The sequence below is a fragment of the Acinonyx jubatus genome, chromosome X (assembly GCF_027475565.1).
Source record: "Acinonyx jubatus isolate Ajub_Pintada_27869175 chromosome X, VMU_Ajub_asm_v1.0, whole genome shotgun sequence".
Lineage (NCBI taxonomy): Eukaryota > Metazoa > Chordata > Mammalia > Carnivora > Felidae > Acinonyx > Acinonyx jubatus.
This window is the reverse complement of record NC_069389.1, coordinates 35666615-35688137: the sequence shown is the minus strand read 5'-3', so window position 1 is coordinate 35688137 and position 21523 is coordinate 35666615. Positions and strand designations below refer to the sequence as shown.

The 21523-nt window shown below is 40.8% G+C and overlaps 1 protein-coding gene across 4 annotated transcripts; it reads right to left on the bottom strand.

Annotated features, from left to right (window-relative positions):
• Positions 1–4386: 4386 nt before the first annotated feature.
• DDX3X (DEAD-box helicase 3 X-linked) lies at positions 4387–20698 on the bottom strand. Of its 4 annotated transcripts, none has more exons than XM_027054153.2 (17): positions 20171–20698; positions 17027–17084; positions 15060–15107; positions 13145–13277; positions 12048–12206; positions 11866–11965; positions 11331–11466; positions 9997–10082; positions 9585–9683; positions 9315–9475; positions 8764–8908; positions 8541–8685; positions 8163–8344; positions 7959–8076; positions 7569–7722; positions 7172–7311; positions 4387–6969 (listed from the first exon to the last, which is right to left on the bottom strand). In XM_027054153.2, the coding sequence occupies exons 1-17, from the start codon at positions 20213–20215 to the stop codon at positions 6890–6892; spliced, it is 1989 nt and encodes a 662-aa protein (XP_026909954.1). In that variant the 5' UTR covers positions 20216–20698; the 3' UTR covers positions 4387–6889. The 4 variants fall into 4 exon arrangements, with proteins under 4 accessions (XP_026909954.1, XP_026909953.1, XP_026909955.1 ...); XM_027054152.2 differs by having other exon boundaries at positions 7172–7329; positions 20171–20329; XM_027054154.2 differs by having other exon boundaries at positions 7172–7308; positions 20171–20329.
• Positions 20699–21523: the final 825 nt, after the last annotated feature.

Here is a 21523-nt window from a genome sequence, read left to right as displayed (position 1 = left end):
AGACTGTGGTGATAGAACAGTTCTTTGGAAGTTGCTATAGAAATCAACATGTAGTAAAACTGCATAGAACCACACGCACACGCACACACACACACACACACACACACACACACATGGCACACACAAAACTGGTGAAGTCTGGATGAGGTCTGTGGATTGTACCAATGTCAATTTCCTGGTTTTGATGTACTAGTTATGCCAGATGTTACTAACAGGGGAAACTGCGTGAAAGGTACACATGATCTCTCTGTACTATTTCACAACTTCCTGTGAATTTATAATCATCTCAGACTAAAACAATTAAAAACTTATGTTTTGTTAGAAAATATAATTGTACAAAATTTGCTCAGTACAGGAAATTATGAAGCAGCAGAAAATCATTTCATTTCAACCAGAAACAAGAACTGTCACTATTTTTGCAGATTTCCTTCTAGTTTTCTACGTATTTTCCAAATAGTTGAGCTCATTCTACCCATGCCAGTTGAAACCTACTCCTTCCTCAACCCATTAGAGCAATTATTTTCTCTACATTGCTAATAATTGTAAATGGCAGCTCAGTATTCTGAGTACTATCTATAAAATTAAACTTTCAGCCCCAATTCTAGTTAGAAGGAACAGGGTGCACAAAAACCAAGGCAAAGGCAGACTGCAGGATGTGTCTGCACAATAGCATCATATTCAGCTACAGTATAAGGTATGGGAAATAAGTTAAAAGCTGCAAAGGTAGACTAGTACCACACCAAAGGACCAACTTAATAGACCATCATTAGCTTGATTGCAGTAACTATTGTAATTTGGAATATAGAGATGCTTCTGCTATGAAGTACCTGAAACACCATCATGGTAACTGGAAGTTTTGGAACAGATGATAGAAAGTAGAGAACAGCAGAGTCCGTACCTAAGCTTGCTGCATCAAAATTGCCTGGGGAAATTAGGAACAAAAGCAAATGCAAAACAGATTCCTGAGTGAACCCCAGGGATGGATTCTATTAGGAAAGTCGCCATAGAATCATTTCCCAGATTCTTCTGTTGCAACATCAAGTTGGGGAGCCACAAAAGAAAAACTAGGTTCCAAGAGGGCAAGGAGTACTTTTGAATTCATAGCTACATTCCCCAACACTCAGCAGACCCCAAACAGTTTTTCAATGAGCCCTAAATCAACCTTGGCACTCCAAATGTCTACCAGATAACCCACTAGATCCTATCAGGTGACTGGGTCCGGAATGGAGGTTCAGAGACCATTCTGCATTCAACTAATCCACTGATGTCAGGTAAATGAGATGGTCTGTTGAAAATTTAAGTGAGTATGGAGTAGAATTAAGAGTGAAAAAGGGAGCTCCTGGGTCCGACTTTGGCTCAGGTCATGATCTCATGGTTCGTGGGCTCGAGCCCCGCGTCAGGCTCTGTACTGACAGCTCAGAGCCTGGAGCCTGTTTCAGATTCTGTGTCTCCCTCTCTCTCTGCCCCTCCCCTGTTCATGCTCTGTCTCAAGAATAAATAAACATTAAAAAAAAAAGTTAAATGTCCGGGTGCCTGGCCAGCCCAGTCAGTAGAGCACACAATTCTTGATCTCAGGGTCATGAGTTCAAGTCTCATGTTGGGAATGGAGCCTATTAAAAAAAAAAAAGGCAAAATGTCATCTTTGGTGCAACAAGGAAAACAGGAACCCTCAAATTATAAACCATGACTATACCTGCTAACACAATAAAATCAGGACTGAAACTGGACACACATCCACAGAAAACCTTAAGTCAGAATACAGACATGTATCACAGCACTAACAGGCCCACCTAATGATCCTTTGAAGAGGGGAAAGGAAATTAGGGATATGGTCATGTCCCCAGAGGATAGAGATAACATCAGTACTTCCTTCTTTTTATTGCCAAACAGCATTCCATTCCATGTATACACATTTTGTTTGTCCCTCCACCAGCTGATTGGCATTTGGGTGGTTTCCACTCTTGGGTTATTGTGAATGCTATGAACATTCGCATGCAAATAGTACGTTGTCAGCTTGTTTTCATTTTTCCTGGGTAGAATTCTCCTAGGAGTGAAATTGCTGAGTCATGTGGTGATTCTATGTTTAACACCTGTTTTGAGACATCTCCTCTTAATGTGCTTATCTGTTTTATGGTGTTTTCTCCCATAATAAACATGTTTCCAGGTCATGATCTACTCTTCCACACTATAATTAAACATAGTGTCCGGTGTCAAAATAATCCTATTTCAAAATTATCCTGAAGAAAACCCGGTCAAGTTTTTTCCAAGGGGGAGGTGGGAATCAACAACGAAAATGAGGAAAGAAATGGAGAATAGTCACTATACAGGAAACCACATTAGAAACAGACTAAACATGCTGAAAAATAGATCAACTGAAATGAGGGCAAGATACGAAGCAAAGCAGGTTTCAACATATCCGGAATCGTGTTCAGTGAGAAGAGAAAAAAGCCTGAGATATTCCTAAAATGCAGTGAATGGAATTTCTGCTTTTCAGTGGGAAGGCAGGTAAGACCAGTGTCAACACCCAGATATCTTAGTTACTTCAAAGAGTAAGCCTGTGATCGCTCTAACTAGGTCACTTAGGAGCATAGGGGCAAGGGAAACATGCCACCCGTCATAGAAAAAAAACAATTATATAGGTTCAAGCAGACACTGAACAATTTTCAAACATGGTTCCTAGAAGTCATTTTTGAAAAAAATTATGTGGTGTTGAAATTCAGCCAAGAGATGATTAGAGCAAACCATTACCGAAACCAAACATTAATGAGTGGGGGAGGCGAACAGTGACAATAGCATTTAAGTATATATTTAAACAAATCGCTTAAACTACAAAAATTAAAAAAAAAAAAACTACAAAAATTAACATAATATGCAAATAAACCTGACTACTATAATCTTAATACTGCTAGCCTAGAAATAATCTCAATTAAGAATTAGTTCCCCCAGATAGCTTGTGTTCACTTTTTTTTTTTTTTTAGTGTTTATTTTTCAAAGAGACAGAGTGCGAGTGGGAGAAGGCAGATAGGGAGACACAGAATCTGAAGCAGGCCCCAGGCTCTGAGCTGTCAGCACAGAGCCTGACGCAGGGCTGGAACTCACAAACCATGAGATCACAACCTGAGCCAAAGCTGGACGCTTAACTGAGCCACACAGGTGCCCGCACCCCGCTTTTATCAGGGACTTTGAACCATCCTTAGAATCCAATTTCACTCCATTAGCTTTTCCATCTAGCTGTCCTAACATAACCTCTTTCCACACTTTTTAGAGTGCAAGTGGGGGAGCGGCAGAAAGAGGATCTGAAGCGGGCCCCGCACTTAGAGCAGCAAGCCTGATGTGGGGCTTGAACTCATGAAATGAGAGATCATGATCTGAGCCTAAGACAGTCAACCGACTGAGCCACCCAGGTGCCCCTCTCTCCACACTTTTGTCTAAACTACTTCCCTTCCCTCTTTCCATTCTCCAAAACTAATATAGCATATTAGGCTTCAAAATTCTGCCCTATAAATTTAGGCTTGCTACTTTGAGATGACTAACTCTGAACAATGATACCGATCCAGAATCAAGTATTTCTTTACAATACCAAAAAGAAAAAAGAAAAAAATTGTTCATCATACCGCAAAGGACTCGAGAAAGCTGTATCAAGTACTTTCCTTAGGTTTAATCATAGCCAACTACCAACACTTGACCATGTTTGACCCCAAAAACAGGAGTCCTTTCATATGGTTCAACCTAATTGCTTACAAAGTGCCTATTCAGTTCTGGTTCACATACCGTCTGTTAATTGGTAGCAGCTGCCCGCAGCAGTAATGGATGCCAGCAAAGAAACTGAAGGGGGTAAGGGGATAGCCATGCCAGACATCTCTATCATCATAACCCTAAATACTTTTAAAAAGTAGGCTCCATTCCCTACGTGAGGCCTGAACTCCCAACCCTGAGCCTGAGTCGCATGCTCTACCGACTGAGCCAGCCAGGCACCCCCCTCCCCACCACCACCACCAAATATTCTGGATCCCTTAGCATTCACCATCACTTAGATTACTAGTCCATTTGACTTTTACCCAACATTCTTCCACCGTCTAAATGTCCTTCAAATCCAGTGCTTCCAAGAACGAAAGATTCCCACCCATATTGCGTTGCTTGAAGTACAAACTGATTTGCAATACGTCCACGTAAGGACGTCCTAGATTTCCATTACAGCAATCTTTTTTTTCACCTTCACCTTTTATTACAAATCCCTATGGCATCAGTCATTCTGTCTCCCAAGAGGCATCTCAAAATTAGCACTCGACAGCAAAACCAAAAAAATTACACCTTACAATTCTTCAGGCAAGAGCACAACTTTATTTTCACCTATAATAATAAACCACAATTGACAACAACAAAGGAGACTGTGCAGTTCAACTTTTTATTTTAATAAAATCAGAATATGCACAGCACATGCAGTGCTAGCATCTAAACTAATACAATAAGCAATTACTAAAGCTACAGTGACTTGAGGTTCAATCTTTACATTCAGCAAGTTTAAATCCATTCTTATGTGATTTTTGAAACCTTATTAACTGAAAACATTGCTTGCTGATAAAACTTGCTCAAATGCTATCGCTGAATGTACAAGTCACTGAATATGCCAATACAACAAAGATAACCACATGTTTGAGGATAGCAATGTGCCAGACATTCACTGAAAAAAAAAAAAAAATACACACAACTAAACAAAACTCACGCAACAAACATCTGAGAATCTGGACACTTCTTATCAGTGTTTTGAAGTGTTTCATTAATATCTTAAGACAAGTGTATCAAAACCTTGGCATGATTTAATTTCAAGTCGCCAATTTTGTTTTTACTAACATCAGAAAGTTATGGCTACACTGCCAATGCCGGGTCTGCTTAATTTGACTTAAGAGTTTAATATGACTTAACATTAAAAGCTCACACTACCCCGAAATATATAATTTCACGCATACGGTGACATTCAACATTCAAGTGCCAGTGTTTTTGTACTGTCTTTTGGTCAAGTTTCTTTAAACTTTCAAAGAATCACTTTTAGGCTTACAAAAATAAATATTTGTCAAAATGTTCAATAAATATTACATAAAACTAGCAGCAAAAAGTATCTAGAAATCTGTCGTGTGCAAATAGTTTTCTTCCCAACTATTATTCCCGTGGTCCCAAATAAATTTTAGAATCTAGTCCCATCCCCTTCCTAGACAAGCTGCGTTCAACAATCTCCAAGAGACAAAATAAGATTGGAAGTTTAAGGACACGCACACAAGACATATATATAAAATTCTCTGAATGTGCAATAAAAGAAGTACTTTGTAAAAAGTTATGGGCAAAATGTACAAGGGCCTAAACCTAGACTAATTGAAATAGCACCATAACAAATGACCTCAATACTGTCAAGTGCACCTACTTAATAAAAGTTTTAGAACAAGGCACAATACACTTGAAAATCTATTGCACTTTAGGAAATTTTTGCCGTCTTCCTATGCCACTGTAAAAAGATTGAGCGTTTTGATCACCGCATTCTGGCCACAAAATTAGCACAGAATTCAGAGTGGCAGAGGCATTTTAGTGGTGGACAATGCTCATCTTTGGCCAGATTTAGCATAAACAGACTATAAATACAATGGAAACCTATGCAACTAAAACTGACTACAACTGCACTGTATAGCAGAATTGACACCTTGTGCAGTTATGTACATATTTCCAACCTGTGTGATCTCAAAGATTTCAGTTTGTTACTCTTCTGGAGCCATTTTTACAAAGTCTATAGTAAGCCAGTTTAACATCTCAACGCAGCTTGAACAGAGTAATGTGAATCGGCATTTAAAATAAAGCCTGCTGCATTAATTCTTCCTGTTCATACCCTCTTGACCAAAAAACATCAACACTAGCATGCGTTATTAGACCAAAAATCACCCAGGGCCCCAATGAGGGCTGGTCATTGCTGTGGTCAGCCATTCTACCATTTCAATTTCATTTATGGCAGGCATTTAAAAAGTCTAAGTAGATGAATTCTCCTAAAAACCTATTTCAAGTTATCAGACCTTTAAACTTTCCCTGTAATAATATGCCCACATTTGGCTAGCTCATAATTAATGATCTGCCTAAACATTGAAAGAGGAATTGCTGTATTTACTTGCATTAACTTTGAAAACAGTGCTTTGAATGTATGCATGTATTCATACATCACCTCATCATGACTGGAATGGCTTGTTTAAAGACTATCAGGTTCTAAATACCTATCCAGGATAGAGTGAGCAAATCAGAACTTTAACTTAATACAGTTTGCCACATTAGAAACTAATTCCGTTAATATGCTTCAAGACGTTTGTTGTTTATTTTCCCCCAATCTGCAAGTATCAGAAAGCCCTAATGCAGGCTACCGCATAAGTTTTTTCCTTATAATATTTATGGATGAATCGATGATTCCTGTTAAGTTGTATCACACCTGTGTGCCAAGGTTTGATTTTAGCCCAAGTTCAGTAAATTTATTTTGTCAAAACAATTGATATCTTGAGCATTACTGAGCCAACAGGACATCAAAATAAAAAGTTGTCTAAAGTTAAAGGCACAGTACATTAACAAACAAATGATCCTCAGTCACAAAATTATAAATGCAGTTTGGGATGGGGGTTGGCGGGAGGGGAGTTAATCCAAACTACAGCAATGAAGTCTTCGCACCACCTTCTGAACAGGGCTGCTGATTGTTCCTTTCATCTTTTCATGTGACCTTGAGCTCCCTTAAAAAAAAAATTTCAGTGGAGAATCACAGCTGGTAATGTACTGCGAGTTCTTGAAGCTACACAAGGTATAGTCTGGCTAAGTTACATGTGGTTTCCATATTAGCTTGTTTGGCAGGGTGACCTACTGTAAAGCAGGTTCAGTTACCCCACCAGTCAACCCCCTGGGAGTTATAATTTCCTCCGTATCCATCACTGTTGTAAAAGCCTCCGTAGCCACCTAATGAGAGATGTGAAAAAGAGAGAAATTAATTAAGTCATCCACTGTTAAATACAACCATTCCCCTCCTTAAGTACTTTGACATCAAATTATGAAAAGCAATCTATTGGGCCAAACTTCTCCAGTGTTTTTAACTATGCTTTGAAAAAAGAGGACTACAAGAAGCCCTCCCCAGAGACAGGAGGTGAAAAATGAACATCACCTCCACCAAACCCTCTGCTGCTGCCGTGGCCGCCTCCTCCGCTGCGGCTGCTGCTGGCGCGGCTGCTGCTGAAGCTGGAACTGCTGGCCCCGCTGCTTTGTCGATAGTCTCGGGCACCGAAGCCTCCGCTGAATCTACTACTGCAACGACAGAATGTGCTGGTGGTTCGAAGGAAGAGGAGATCCCACCAGACAAGCCAGTTCTTGTTAAAACCTCCCGATGGTCAATTTCTGATTTCCGTAAACAGCTGGCATTAACTTTGTGACAACCCCTTCTAACACCCCTTCCCCAAATGATCCAGGCAACCGAAAATAAAGCCTGTTCCACTAAGTACTTGAAAAGTTAACTTTGGACACAGCACCCACCCCATTCTTTATATGCCACCCGTATGCCTCACCTCTTAGACCGTCCACGACTGCTACCCTTGTAGTGGTGTTCGTAAGCCATGTTTTCTAACCAAGATGGCACTTCTTGTTTAGCTTCAACAAGAAGATCCAACAAATCCTTGGTAATATTTATGTTCCTCTCATTAAAGAATGAGGTGGCGAGGCCTAAACCAGTCCCAAAAAGTACATAAATTAAAGTCTTCCATAAGAGCACAGTATTCTTACTTTCGTACACAGAATAGTAAGTAGAACACTGAAAGGACCACAAGTCACTTCTATTGCTAAGATAGATTTTAACAGCATTCCTTAGTAAGAGTTCTCAAATTAAGATCCTGAAAAGCTCTTTGCTACATCCCACTGAAAAAACCACCAGACCATCAATCAAGTAACTGAACACTTACCAAGGTTTCCTACACGTCCTGTACGGCCAATGCGATGTACGTACTCCTCAATATCACTTGGCAAGTCAAAATTGATAACATGTTTCACATTTGAAATGTCCAGTCCTCTTGCTGCTACCTGGAAAATAACTTTTGTTACACATGGCGCACTTGAAGCCAAAGTTGAACAGCGGCAACTTGAAAATACACTTGTATTATACATACGGCTGTAGCCACTAGAATTGGGCTTTTTCCTGAGCGGAACTGGTGAAGGGCCTCTTCTCGGTCTCTCTGAGATCGGTCTCCGTGGATGCTGGTACAAGCATACCCTTCATGGTACAAGAAATCCTCCAGAGAATCTGCACCCTTTTTGGTCTCCACAAACACTAATGTCAGCGAATCCTTGCCTAATTGTGAAAAATTACCAGATATTTGTCTTTAATAGGGACTTAGTTCTGTTAACATTTAGTCAACATCTAAACAGAGACAAATAAATATACTTTTAATGGGATGTTTTAAATGGGGAGGAAAAGCAATAAAGGTGATCCAAATGGATTCCCATTACCTAAGCCAGAGTGACACTAAAATTATTCGTAATTTTACCTGTTGCATTCAGAAGATCAAGCAAAAAGGACCGTTTGTCAGACTCTTCCACCCAAACAACTTTCTGTGTGATGTTCTCAGAGGTAGAGCCAACTCTTCCTACAGCCAAAAAGATATACTCATCCAAGAAATCACGAGCAAGCATCTAAAAAGAAAAAATTATCATCATCTACTGAGACCAACAAATTTCTCAGTAAATAAAACTTGCAGTATCACACAATACCTGTATTTCCTTAGGGAAAGTAGCACTAAACATCATAGTGTGACGAACTCCCTTTGGAGGCATGGTATCCTGTTCAACTATTCTACGTATCTGAGGTTCAAACCCCATATCCAACATCCGATCAGCTTCATCTAACACCAAGTATCTGTCATAAAAACATTCAGTTTAGAATTTGAGAAGAAGAGATAGTTTTAGTACAGCTGTTTTCTATATACAATCATATTCATTGATGGTTAAATCCCTCACACTGCAGATTTAACACACGTACACGAGACAAAGCACAGGACTTGTGCCACGAAATAAATCATTCACAAGCACACAGCAAAACTAGCTCTTACTACTTCTGACTCCGTCCCAGTCCAATCATTCTCAGCCTCTACTAAAAGGTCACCAATTTATCAACATTAAAACTACAATCAGCATCTCATAAAAGAGCGCTAAAATGAATCACTTCTGGATCTTAAAATTTAAACAATGCTGGTAAGTACTACAAAATGAATGGCCAGTAATTTAAAAAATATTACATTTTATGCATTTAAAAATTAACATACTTGCAGAAGTCCAATCCAATCTTTCCTCTTTCCATCATATCTACTAGACGTCCTGGAGTAGCTACTAACAAGTGGCATCCACGCTCTAAGTCTCGAATCTGCTGACCAATATCAGCACCACCATAAACCACGCAAGGTCGAACTCTAGATCGGTATGAAAACTACAAGCAAAGAAATTTTTACAATTTCAAGGCCAACACTTTTTCATAGTCCTAAAACAGTTCAATAGAATCAACAAGAAAGCTAAAAATCCCTGAAATGTGTACTTACTTTTCTAGCTTCCTCATAGATCTGTACTGCCAATTCTCTGGTTGGTGCTAATACCAAGGAGATTGGGTACTGTTTGCGACGCCCATACCTTCCATTTTCCTAAAAAATAATTTAAAAGTTCAACTCTTAACATCCTCTTTTAAAGGTCCATTACGTCATAATTCCCTTCTGTAGTTTACAGATTACACTTGAAAACTGTTTTTCATTAAATAATTTGGAATAAGTAGATGTGCCATTTAGAAAGTTCTCAACAGCTATCTACAAAGTTCTACAATAATGGTGCATTTCGGGGAGCCTGGCAGGTTCAGTCAGTACAGTGTACAGCTCTTGATTTCGGGGTAGTGAGGTCAAGCCCCAAGTTGGCCATAAAACTTACTTAAAAGTATAAATGTCCCACATAACAAATATTTACCTTCATGGCCCTCAAAGCTTCGCCTGGACCATCTGAATAAATCTGACTCAAGATGGGCAAAAGAAATGCTGCAGTTTTTCCAGACCCTGTTTAAGAGAAAGCATATTCAGAGAAGGACTGCTTATTATTTTTGAATAAATATTGGTAGAGGACAGTTTTGTAACTGCCCTATTACTAATTAGTGGTTTTACTTTATACCCCAATAAATTTTCTAAAAAGTAACAGCTAAGTTAAAAATACCAAGAAATGACTTCTTTGACCCATCTGTAACAGAAGTCAGCAAACTAAGGTCCTATGTATCTTTGTAAATAAAGCTTTATTGGAATACAACCACGCCCAATAATTTACACGCGATCTACAGGTGCTTTCACACTATGACAGCAGAAACGAGTAGATTGGAAACAGAGACTACGTGGCCCACAAAAACCAAAAATGTTTATTTTGCTTCCTTACAGAGAAAGTATACCAAACTCTGATCAATAACAATGTAGTGTTCAACTTATTTGCATTTGTAAAGAGAACAGAAATTTTCCCTCAAAAATGATGTCAATTTCAATTTGTAACACATATATACAGACATACTGTACATATTCTGGTGTACAAAGGATGAAATTTTCACTCTTCCATAAGGAAGCAAAGATATCAGATAATTATATTTATTTTTAATGGGGGGGGGGCAGTTGCCACCCTCCTTCAAATTGGTCAAACTTACAGACACAGCAAAACTTGTGCTCAATTTAGAGGCTATAAACCATCCCCATTCCCAAAAGGTGGGAAGTGCTTCTTTACCATGAAGGCACCTTTCTTTCCCTTGGCCACATTCCTATGGATCACAGACTATTCTGATCTTACAATTCTTACTGATCTCACGATTTGGGAGTTCGAGCCCCGCGTCGAGCTCTGCACTGACAGTGAGGAGCCTGCTTAGGATTCTCTCTCTCCCTCTCTCTCCAACCCTCCCCTGTTCGTGTCCTCTCCCTCTCTAAATTAATAAACTTAAAAAAAAAAATGTTATAGTGCTAATTTCCCACCATTGCAATGACAATAATCTAACCCTGTTGCAGCAATTAACAGGCTGAGGGCTTTCTACAGGCCTCCCCAAGATGCCCTAATGAGAACACTAAAGATAACAAAATCCAAAGGTCTGTAAGACAAGAAATACCAGCCAACTACTCCATACCTGTATCAAAATATACCATTTAGGCTATGTCTAGGACTCAAGCTTCCCCATGAAACTTACATATCCCATGTGTTTTTTTTGGTACTAGTTGTACAAGGGTAATCCCAATTAAGTTATTCTTTATAACTTTTTAACTTTTATTAAGTAGACTTACCTGTTTGGGCACAAGCCATCAAGTCTCTTTTCTCTTTGATAATAGGAATAGCATGCTTTTGTACTGGAGTTGGGCGAGTATAACGAGTAAGCTCAATGTTTCCCATAATAATTTCTCCCATCTCAACATCACTGAACTGTCAAGAAATTCAATGGGGTTAAATTGCTAGAAATGCTATCCTGGAGTCATTTTTGTTTTACACTAATACAATAACAGGGAGGAAAAACCCTAACACCTGATTTGTAATTTATAGCTGCTTTAAATAAAACTACATTATATTTTGAAGAAAACCAGTCCTCCAGGCTTAATCTACACTGAAGAAGTCTGGGGTCCTCCTACATTTGACGCATTTTCTATTTCTAATTATTAGTAATGGTGACACTTAACGTTCCACAAATCAATCAGGCAGGTTTTTAATGTAACTAAAGAATTATTCAAGTAGATATGATCTATATTTGCTTTTTGAAAGCCCACCTTATTTTGATGTGCTGTGAGAAGATTTACACTTCTTAAAAAGTCAAGCAAAAATACTTACACTTTCAATGTGTGGAGGACAGTTGTTGCCTGTTGCCTCAACTGGAATGTCGTCATATTTCTCAAAGTTAATCCCAGTGTTTCCTCCAGAAAAGAGTTCCCTGAAATCAAGATTGGTTAAGTTTATTTGTTATATTAGCTAATGAGGCTTTATCACAATTAACATACGTTTCAAAAACTTACTGTTCCAAGCGTTCACTTGGTGGGAGTGGTTTTGACCAATCATCTTCATCTGATTTGTCACACCAGCGACTATTTCCACCACGTTCAAATTTGCCAAAGCCACTTCTGTCACCACGGCTGCCAATGCCGTCATAGTCACTCCGTCCACGATCATCAAACCTGAACAGCATAAGAAACTAATCAGAATCATTTAACCATTATCAGATTACTGTCACTACTCTAGAACCGTACCTGGAGAGAAGCTGAATGACTCATCACAGCTCACTTTTATTTGACAAATAAGGCCCTCTAATTAATCACATCAAATGTACCATTTACATAGCTTTACTTTCTAAAGTAAGTATCCTTCTTGATTTCTATAAAATTATACAGCCTACACAGGCCTCATACATGCTGAAATTAAGAACCAAGTCTTAAATATTTGGTATCAGCACATAACTTGTACTTTCATTTAAAGTTCTCATCCAAATACATTTTAGTGGTAGGAAAAATAGCACACCAAGTATCAATTGTCCCAGTTAGAACTAGGATGACATTTAAAAGGACAATCAATTCACCTGTGTGACAGACTGTGGATAAAAGGTAGAAAATAATCCTTACCTGAATTAAGATGTTTTTAGTTTTAGGCCTGTTTGCGAAAAATCAGGACACACAGGACTAACCACAGCTATTAGGCGCATGAGGTCAGTTCACCACTTGTGTAATCAAAAATATAAGGTGTTTAAAATTGTCATAAAGAATACCCACAAAAATCTCAACCAAATTAGGCCATTCACTAAATAAACTTACTGCTTTAAATATAAATAAAGCTAGATTAATTACAAAAATAACCGATTTCATTATGTCCAGGGGCATGTTCTTATTCTCCTCTAATTTCTATGGAACAAATTCAACTTAGTTCTAAGACCTCTTACAGCTAAGAAAATACGATTACACAGATACAATGCTTATTAACACATCCAAATAGGGGGTCTGTTAAGGCGGAAAAAAAGCATCATGCTTCATAGTAAGAGTACAAGAACAAGTATCTATCAAAATAAAGACCAATTCCTAAATTTCATATACATAAGGTGAAAAGATCAATAAAAATCACATACCTTCCCCTTGATCCACTTCCACGATCACTAAAGAAACTAGACTTCCCTCTTGAATCACTACGAGATCCAAAACTGCTGTATGCATCCTTATCTTTACTAGAACTCCACCCTGAACTGTCTTTATCGTAGAATCCTTCAATAAAAAAAAGCAAACCCATTTTATTGTATTAAATAGAAATTTACAATACCTAGGTTTCTGAATTTGAAGCCCTCCACTAATTTTATCTTATCTCTGTGAACTAAAAGGACAATGGAAATATTCCTATCATGGTATTAGAAGAGAACCAAGATTTAGAGCTGGTTTACAATGGCACACAGAATTTTTTAGATTTTCTCCACTGGAAAATACTGTGCACTAAACCAAGCAACTTAACAGTCTAAAAATGTTCTAAATGAATACCACCTCTAAAAAGGTCAATAGCTTTGTCTATAAACAATGATTATGGTATAGTTATATGACCACCACAATTAAATCCATTCGTTTTATAGGTATGAACAAGTTTACTGGGAAACAGTTATTGTTTCAGTGTTTCTCAGAGGTGATATTTAAGACATTCCTAAAGGTGTCAGATTACCTGATTTAATACATTATTTTCCAATTTCAATAGTAAAAAGTAGTACAATGCTCCATTCTCATGAAATACAGACAAGAATCAGGAATACGAGGAAAATCTTCATCCCTACACTGTTAGTGTGGACAGATTCCTAGGGTACAACTATAAACATTCAGTAAGAGGGAATGAGAAAGGTGTAAATTAGCCCAAGAGGTAGAGGGTTTAAAGACGAATAAATTAAACAGATTAAATGTTTAGAAGTTAAGTTACTTTCTTTCAGCCTTAAGCCTCTACCATTAGCCGCCAGCCAGGTGATCAACACTTCAGCAAGCAATAGAGTTGAATTAGATTTCTAACAGCCCTTTCAGTTCTGAAAGGTCTGTGGTACTGAAAGGTCTGTGATACTGCCCCTTCCCTTTGATCTGTCACTGCAATGAAGAGGGAAAAGCACTAAATATACATGGGGGCCAGTTTCAGCTAGAACACTAGAATGAGAACCCATGACAATAAAGACAAACTCTGCAGGTAACTAAGAAAAATGATATGATAGTTACGAAATTATAATCAGATTTTATATACATGTATTGCCGGGGACAGTGAAGCTTATATAGACTGCATATGCACATGGAGGAATGATAGCAAATCACATGCTCCTGTGGACTTCTGCACCCTTCCAATTCTGCCTTCTTTATCTTCCTTCTTCTTGACCTTTAAATAGTTTTCCAAACCTTCACTTTTCCTCCAAATCTCAGATCACCTATTTTACAGAATATACAGCACCCAAACAATTGTCCCATAATGAGGTATCTACTAGTTATCACATTACAAACACAACCAGAAAAGACCAGGCATTGTGATACATTTTAGACAAAACTTTTCAAATGAAGCACTTAAGGGCAAGGAGATGAAACCAGAGAATCACTCCCAACTTACTGGGAGCATGCCCAATGCTATCATCTGTTACCTAATCTGCAATAACACATCTTTCTTTTGACAGCTCTGCAAAACAGAAATAACTGGGTTATTACTGTGCAGTTTGGTTTACACAGTAGGACACCCACTCACCTTTTTCAAATTGAAATCATGATATCAATGATTACAAACACAGATTACAAAGTACAACACTAGTAAACTGTACAAAACCATGCCCTTGGCCAGAGGAATCTGACATAGGAAATAGAGAATTTTCCACTGTGTGACTTTAGAGGAGTTTTTTCAGAGTAAGTCCTAATAATTTGAACCAATTCTGACAGAGGCACAGGAGAGCACAATGTTCACAGACTTCCCAAAGTGCATTTTTCCCTAGGCTCTGACTTCTAAACAACAAGAATTAGGTCTACCAAGTTGCTCAAAAGACTTACCTTTAGTAGCTTCTCTGTTCCTTAAGTGAGGAGGAATATAGCGTCCTTCTAAAAGAAAGAATATAAAATTAAATGCCAAAACTTAAAGCTTTTTACCAAAATTTGCACTATTAAAAAAACGGTCCTGGGGGCGCCTGAGTGGCTCAGTTGGTTATGTATCCAACTCTTGGTTTCCGCTGATGTCATGATCTCATGGTTCATAGGTTCAAGCCTTGTGTGGGGCTCTGCACTCACGGTGCAGAGCCTGTTTGGGATTGTCTCTCTCTCTCTGCCCCTCCCCTCCTCACACTTTCTCTAAATAAAGAAATAAAGTTTTAAAAAATGTAAAAAAAGGTCCTAGAAAAAAATTTAATATCTAGCCTACCAGTCTGACTTACTTGGAAATGGGGGAGGGGGATGAGTCTACTTTTATTTTAAATGGGCTATTGCCTTTTAAGAACTTTAAAAGGGGAGGGGAGGAGGAAAAAAGTTTGGTAAATAAAAATTTGACTTGGAACCTAATCATTGAAATCCACAAATATAACTTGCTACTAGTGGTTAATACAACACAATTTTTTTAAAGGCCTGCTACTATTTGAGATCTGTCAGCAATAGTTACAAGGAAAGTATAACTGTAACAACCTAAAACTGCTATGTAATAAATCCTGCAATTAGCCACTAAGAGGCTTTTTTGTTTCTAACCTGGTAAATTGCGATGGGGAAATGATTTCAAGGAACTGAGAATTTTAATTTGGGGCTTGCCAGAGTCTACAGTCAACTGTTGTTGCTTACAGAAGTCTGCAGGCAAGAAATACAGCCTAGATAATGGATGAGAAGCAAAAGCAAATAATGTATATCCACCAAGTAAAAGAAAGTCAACCTGCTTTATTACTAATAAATCTGCTTAACTGTCTCTTCTACTTTTGGGTTGAACTAAATATTAAAGATCTCTAATAGGATGATCAACTCGTAAGAGATCTTTAGCATGACAAAAAAAGTCAAACCTAAAAAATACCAAGCAACTTTGTGCCCAAAGAGGCCTTTCTTCCCTAAAAATGAGGTCACATCCTTTACCACGTAACACAATGAAAAAACGCTTTCAGACCCTACAGCCTGTACCCATTTGCTCCCTCCCTCTTTTTTTGGTGGGAGTTAATAGGAAGAGATCGATCCTGAAGGGACCCAAAGCAGGTCTACTGCCAAATAATAAATCCCTACACCTTAATACTAATCTCTAACAAGTTTCAAACAAAACAAAACAACTCTCTGAAAAAATAAAATGAAATAAAACTTTTACATCTAACTTCTTTCACAGAGAATGATACAATTCAGCATTTAAAATCCTAACCACCACTTCAAGATTCGGTATAGCTTTGTTCTATCAGTAAGTCTCATGTTCCTCACAGGAAAGGGTTAGCTATAGCTGATGAACAAGAATGTTCCCTTTATTGGGGCTCAGTCAGTTAAGCGTCCAACTCCGGCTCGGGAGTTGAGCCCCATATCCGGCTCTGTGCTGACAGTGAGGAGCCTGCTAGGGATTGATTCTAGCTCTCTCTCTGCCCCTCCCCCACTTGTGCTTTTCTCTCTCAAAATAAACTTAAAAAAAAAAAAAGAATGTTTCTTTTATTGAATTTAATTCTGGTAGATTCACTCTAATAGGGATAAACACATGCCCACTACCTCTAAGCTGGGCTCAAGATTCATAATGGACATAATCAAATTCTTCCAAAGGTAATTTGTGTTGTATCAAGTTCTTTTTAATGATTATTTTTATTCAGAAAATGAGTCCCTTTTATTATTACCCAAAGGCCACAATGCTTTAAGAGTGATCACTAAGTACACTACATAATTTTACTTAACACTGATTACATAGTAACTCTACACAGTAAAAACTGGAAGGGAAATTCTTAAGCTTTAAAATAAGTCCAATGGAACATTAAGTTATTAAAGCTCTAATATTCAAGAAATCCATAAAATGGTTTACTTACTGCTTGCTGTACTTCCTCCACTCTGATTATCTGAAGAGTTCAGGTCTAGGCCAGCAAACTAGGAGAACAGAGTTAAATGGTTAGCCGCCCGTGTGCTGAAATATTATGAAGAGAAAACTAGTCCTTCTCTGTAGCATTGACTAGCACTAGTTGCCCTGCCTGCTTCATGGAGCTGATGTGAAACTCTTAATAAGAATGTTAACGAAGAATGCGTTTTGAAGACTGTAAAATTCTAAGCAAACAGAAAATAGCACAAACTGCTTATACTATGGAAAGCAGCACACTAACATGCTGGTGTTATCCAGTAGAAACTGGGTCAAAATTTAAGTGATTCAATTCAAAGTGAATTTTCCCTGTAACATTTTCCAAAGTAAAAGCTCCAAGAAATTAAAATTATTTTAAAATGTCAAATAGGAAAACGATTTATTTTTACTCCCATCATATGTGATAAATGTTCCTAATACCACCAACTTTCTACTTGCAATTACTTTGAACCTATACAGCACACCTGAAAAACAGAACAAAATTTTAATTGACCATTTCTTAGTTCTTTTATCCCTAAGTATTGCACAAATATTTTTAATTAGGGTAGCACTCTGATGAACAACTCTGTGGGGGCACCTGGATGGTCATGATCTCAAGGTTCAAGCCCTGCATCGGACTGTGTACTGACAGTGCCGAGTTGGCTTGGGATTCTTTCTCCCCCTCTCTGCCCCTCCCACACTCTCTCTCAAAATAAACAAACAAACTTAAAAAAAAAACAAAACCTCTGTGAAGTAGGTACCACCTATTTATTCTCCCATTTTTAAGATTGAGATTAAGCTCAGAAGACTTTGCACGTAAATGGCACAACTGGCATTGAATGCTTTTAAACAGTCGGACACATTTCACTGTCTTTAATCTCGATTTCTACTCACCCCCTTACACTAGAAGGTCAAAGCCTCAACATTCCACAAAAAGCCCTGCTATGTTCATTACATTCTGTAGTGGCCAGGAAGTACTTGCAAGCAATATCCGGGGAAAAAACTACACCTGTCAAAAAACTTCTAAGAAAGCCACAAAAGACAGCACACAGTACTGATGCCACCTGTTTGCAAAAGTGGTATAAATCTTCTGTTAAAAGCTCAAAACTGATACTGTCAAATTGTAAGCATCATCAATGGAGTCACTGAAAATTGGAAGGAGATGCTAAATCTTAATAAAAAAAAGAAAGTACAAGACTTTTAGACACCTCGCTTCCATAATTTGTATTAGCAAAAACACAGCCATGCTTTCTGTTATTCAAGAGACTGATACTTTAAAGCACAAGAGGAACAAAAACTCTTTTTGCACTTGTTACAGTGTAAGTTTTGTTATTAATTTTACACTTGGCAACATGAACCATAAAGCAGGATACTGTAAACTGTTAGGATTACATTGTTGCAATTTTGTTATCAATTTGCTTGCTGCTTAATTCTAACGAGTCTACATACTTTTTGAATTATATCACAAATTTAAATAAGACTCATTCCTGCCTATAATCTTTTTAAATTGGCACCACCTATATACAAAATGTTAAAAATGGGGATAGCCTGTGCTGTTGACAACAGATTTTCTATGTGCTTCATTCAACATATGATGTATCAGCAATTTGAAGGATTTAATACAATTCATTAATGGAAGAAAAAAACGCTCCATTTATTGACAAGGAACAAGAAACAGATCGTTAAATCTGCAAAAATATATTATACACGACTACGTTAAAAATCTATCAATTTGTGTCACTAAACTTCGTTTCAGGATTGTTCTGGAGTTTGGGGTAAGCAGAAGTTTACTTAAAGGTCTCCAAACACCCCACCGAAAAGCTTATCTGTAGCATGGTGCCTCTACTGCAGAGGGATCCAGACTTCCTGCCACCGAAGCCCATCCTCCGTTAATCTACCCCCAAACCCTTAGAAGAGGGGATTCCGGTTAAGATGACAGACCCAGAGCTCTAACCTATTTCACAATCTCACTCCACAGGCAGCAACAAGTCAACAACAAAACTGTTTATTTCCAAGCTACATTCCGGGTATTTTTCCTGCGGCCGATTCCTGGATCAAACGTCACTAACACGGGAACAGTCATACAACCCGTGGTACCACCCAAAACAACGCGCGGCCCTCGGCTAAAGCGCCACTCACTATGTGGAGCATGTAAGGAAAAGGGGCCACTCCAGGTCTCTAACCTCCCGGATGTCTCCCCGCCGCGTTCAACCTCTATCTAGAGCCCAGCGCTACCGCGCACGCAGAGACCCACTCCCCCCCCCTTCCCCCCACTCCTCCCCGAATCTTCTGCGTCACAAAACTTTCCACTCCGGAAACGCGGCCTCAGCGGCCGCGGCACCCAGCGTGCGATGGCCCCTGCGGAAACCGGGCTCGAGCAAAAAGGCCTGCGGAAGGAAGCCCGGGAGGAACAAGATGCCCATTCCATCCTTCTTTCCAGGCCCACGCCGGCCCGGGACCCGCTCTCTCCCGCTAGTGGGCCGCAGCGCCGCCCAGCCACCCAGCCCCACACAAAGAAGGCCGCCGCCATTACCCCCAGAGAAGGCCACCCCCCGCGCCGCCCCCTTCCACATTCCAGGGCTGCGTCCCTCCTGCTCACACGGGCGCACACACACACCGCTGCTGCCGCGCGCGGACACACGCGCGCACACACACACACACACACACACACGAACGCCGCAGGGTCTCTGGAACAGGAATCCAGGCTGCGAGCGCAAAGAGAATCGAAAGCCCTCGAGGCCAAAAGGGTCCCCATTCGCGCACTGCCGCGCCACTCACCTCCCCCCCACCACCCATGGGTCACAAACCAGTCTAGGTTCGCGCGTGCGCGTCTCCGCGAGAGCGCGCGCACCCCCTCCCCCTCCGCCCGCCTGCGCACGCACACACAAAAGCCGCCATTGTGCTCGGCCCGGGGACAATACCGCGGGCCAAGCCGGGGCCCCGGCCCGAGCGATAGCCATAACCAGCATTCCTACCACCTCCCCGTTCCTCCATAGCCCCAAGTCACTGACACTGGCCAGCCCGAAGTATGCAGGAGATGGGAACTAAGCGTGCCAGTTAGCGCTGCGCCATAAGCCAAGTTAGGTCCAGCAACCACCCCAGTAGGCTCCTTGCACCTCACCTGCTGGTCCAGCCCGAGCGCATTTTCCACCGCCACATGACTCATCCCTGAAGAGTACCGAGAACTCGGAGTCTTCCGCTGCTAAGCGAGTGTGTTCGGTTCACCGCGATGGCCCTCTCACGGGAGAACTGCGGCTCTGGAACGCACGGCGCGGCCACCGATCTAATATACCCACTCGAAGGGCCGCTACGTCAGCACGTAAGACGTAGCCCCTCCCTCTCACACCCGAACCCCTCCTGCTGCTGTGACTTCTGCCTAGCTACTGCGCGTTGGTTTAGTCCAAACCTCGCGTGATTTCCTAAGCAGTCCCGTCCCTGGCTCTTCGTCCTACCTTGGAGCTCAGAGCGCCAAATGCTGCCCTAGTTCGCCTGAGCTTCAGTTCTCCTGTCCTCCGCTAATACCCTAGACTAAGTCTTTGAGTTCTTGAGATCTCGCGATAACTCGTCGTGTCCCCTTTTGCGCCTGCTAGGAGGTCTTAAGATTTAACCTAGGCTTCTTTCCCTTTTATCTCCTTATGCCCCTAGTTTTTGCTGTTCCTTTCAACTGCGCACTCGCTCATTTCTCTCTCAGTCCTTGGACTTGGAGATGTCGGGAGATTTCTCCGAAGTAGTCAGCCCTCGTTCTTCCATGGGCGGCCTCCTTGAAATCGGGAGTTAAGCGAAAAAAAGCCCGAAGCCGGGAGGACGGCGGGTCACGTGGCCGCAGGTGTCGCTCTCGGTGGCCATTTTGTGGAGCAAACCTTGGCCTGAATTGAGTGCACGGAGTGCGGGGGGAGGAGGGGGGAGAGAGGACCTAAGGGGAAAGAGGGGCAAAGGAGGAGGGAAGAAGCGGAAAAGGGGGAGGAGGAGGAGGAGGAGGAGGAGGAAGGCGGGCGGAATGGTGACCGGAGCTGTGGTCGGGATCTGGGGGACCTGTGCTGGTGGCGGGACACTTAACTGCGCGGTTGCCTAGGCAGCAGGGGCGCCGCCTAGGAACGCAGTAGCCCCTCCTGATCCACCCTCCCGACGTGAGCGCGCTCCTCGCGCTCCACCCCCCCCCCCCACCCGCGGTGAGGAAACAATGAGACAATCAAGCGCTGAACTTGAGCCGTCGCTAGCGTACCCTCCCGGGACCCCGAGTCCCCGGCCCTCCGTGGGAACAACGGCTACATTAAGCCCTTAGCTTCCTCCCGCGGGGCGTTCAGCGGCTCAGGGCCAGGGGCCTCCGGTGCGCTGCTTCCCCCAAAGCTAGGGGACCCTGGGACTTGCAAATGGCTTTCCTAGGGAGTGGGCACTGTCCGTGGCTGGGCTCAGTCAAGGCCTGCGGGAGGAAATGCTAAGGCGTTATCGGCTTGGGGTGGGGATGACCCTCAGG

Excerpts from the sequence above, each read along its gene's own strand:
- DDX3X (XM_027054152.2), bottom strand. The coding sequence starts at position 20,215 with ATGAGTCATGTGGCGGTGGAAAATGCGCTCGGGCTGGACCAGCAG. Across the intron at positions 9,476-9,584 it reads TCTATGAGGAAGCTAGAAAA|TTTTCATACCGATCTAGAGT; the intron begins GTAAGTACACAT and ends CTTTGCTTGTAG. Across the intron at positions 7,723-7,958 it reads AGGACGTGTAGGAAACCTTG|GCCTCGCCACCTCATTCTTT; the intron begins GTAAGTGTTCAG and ends GGACTGGTTTAG.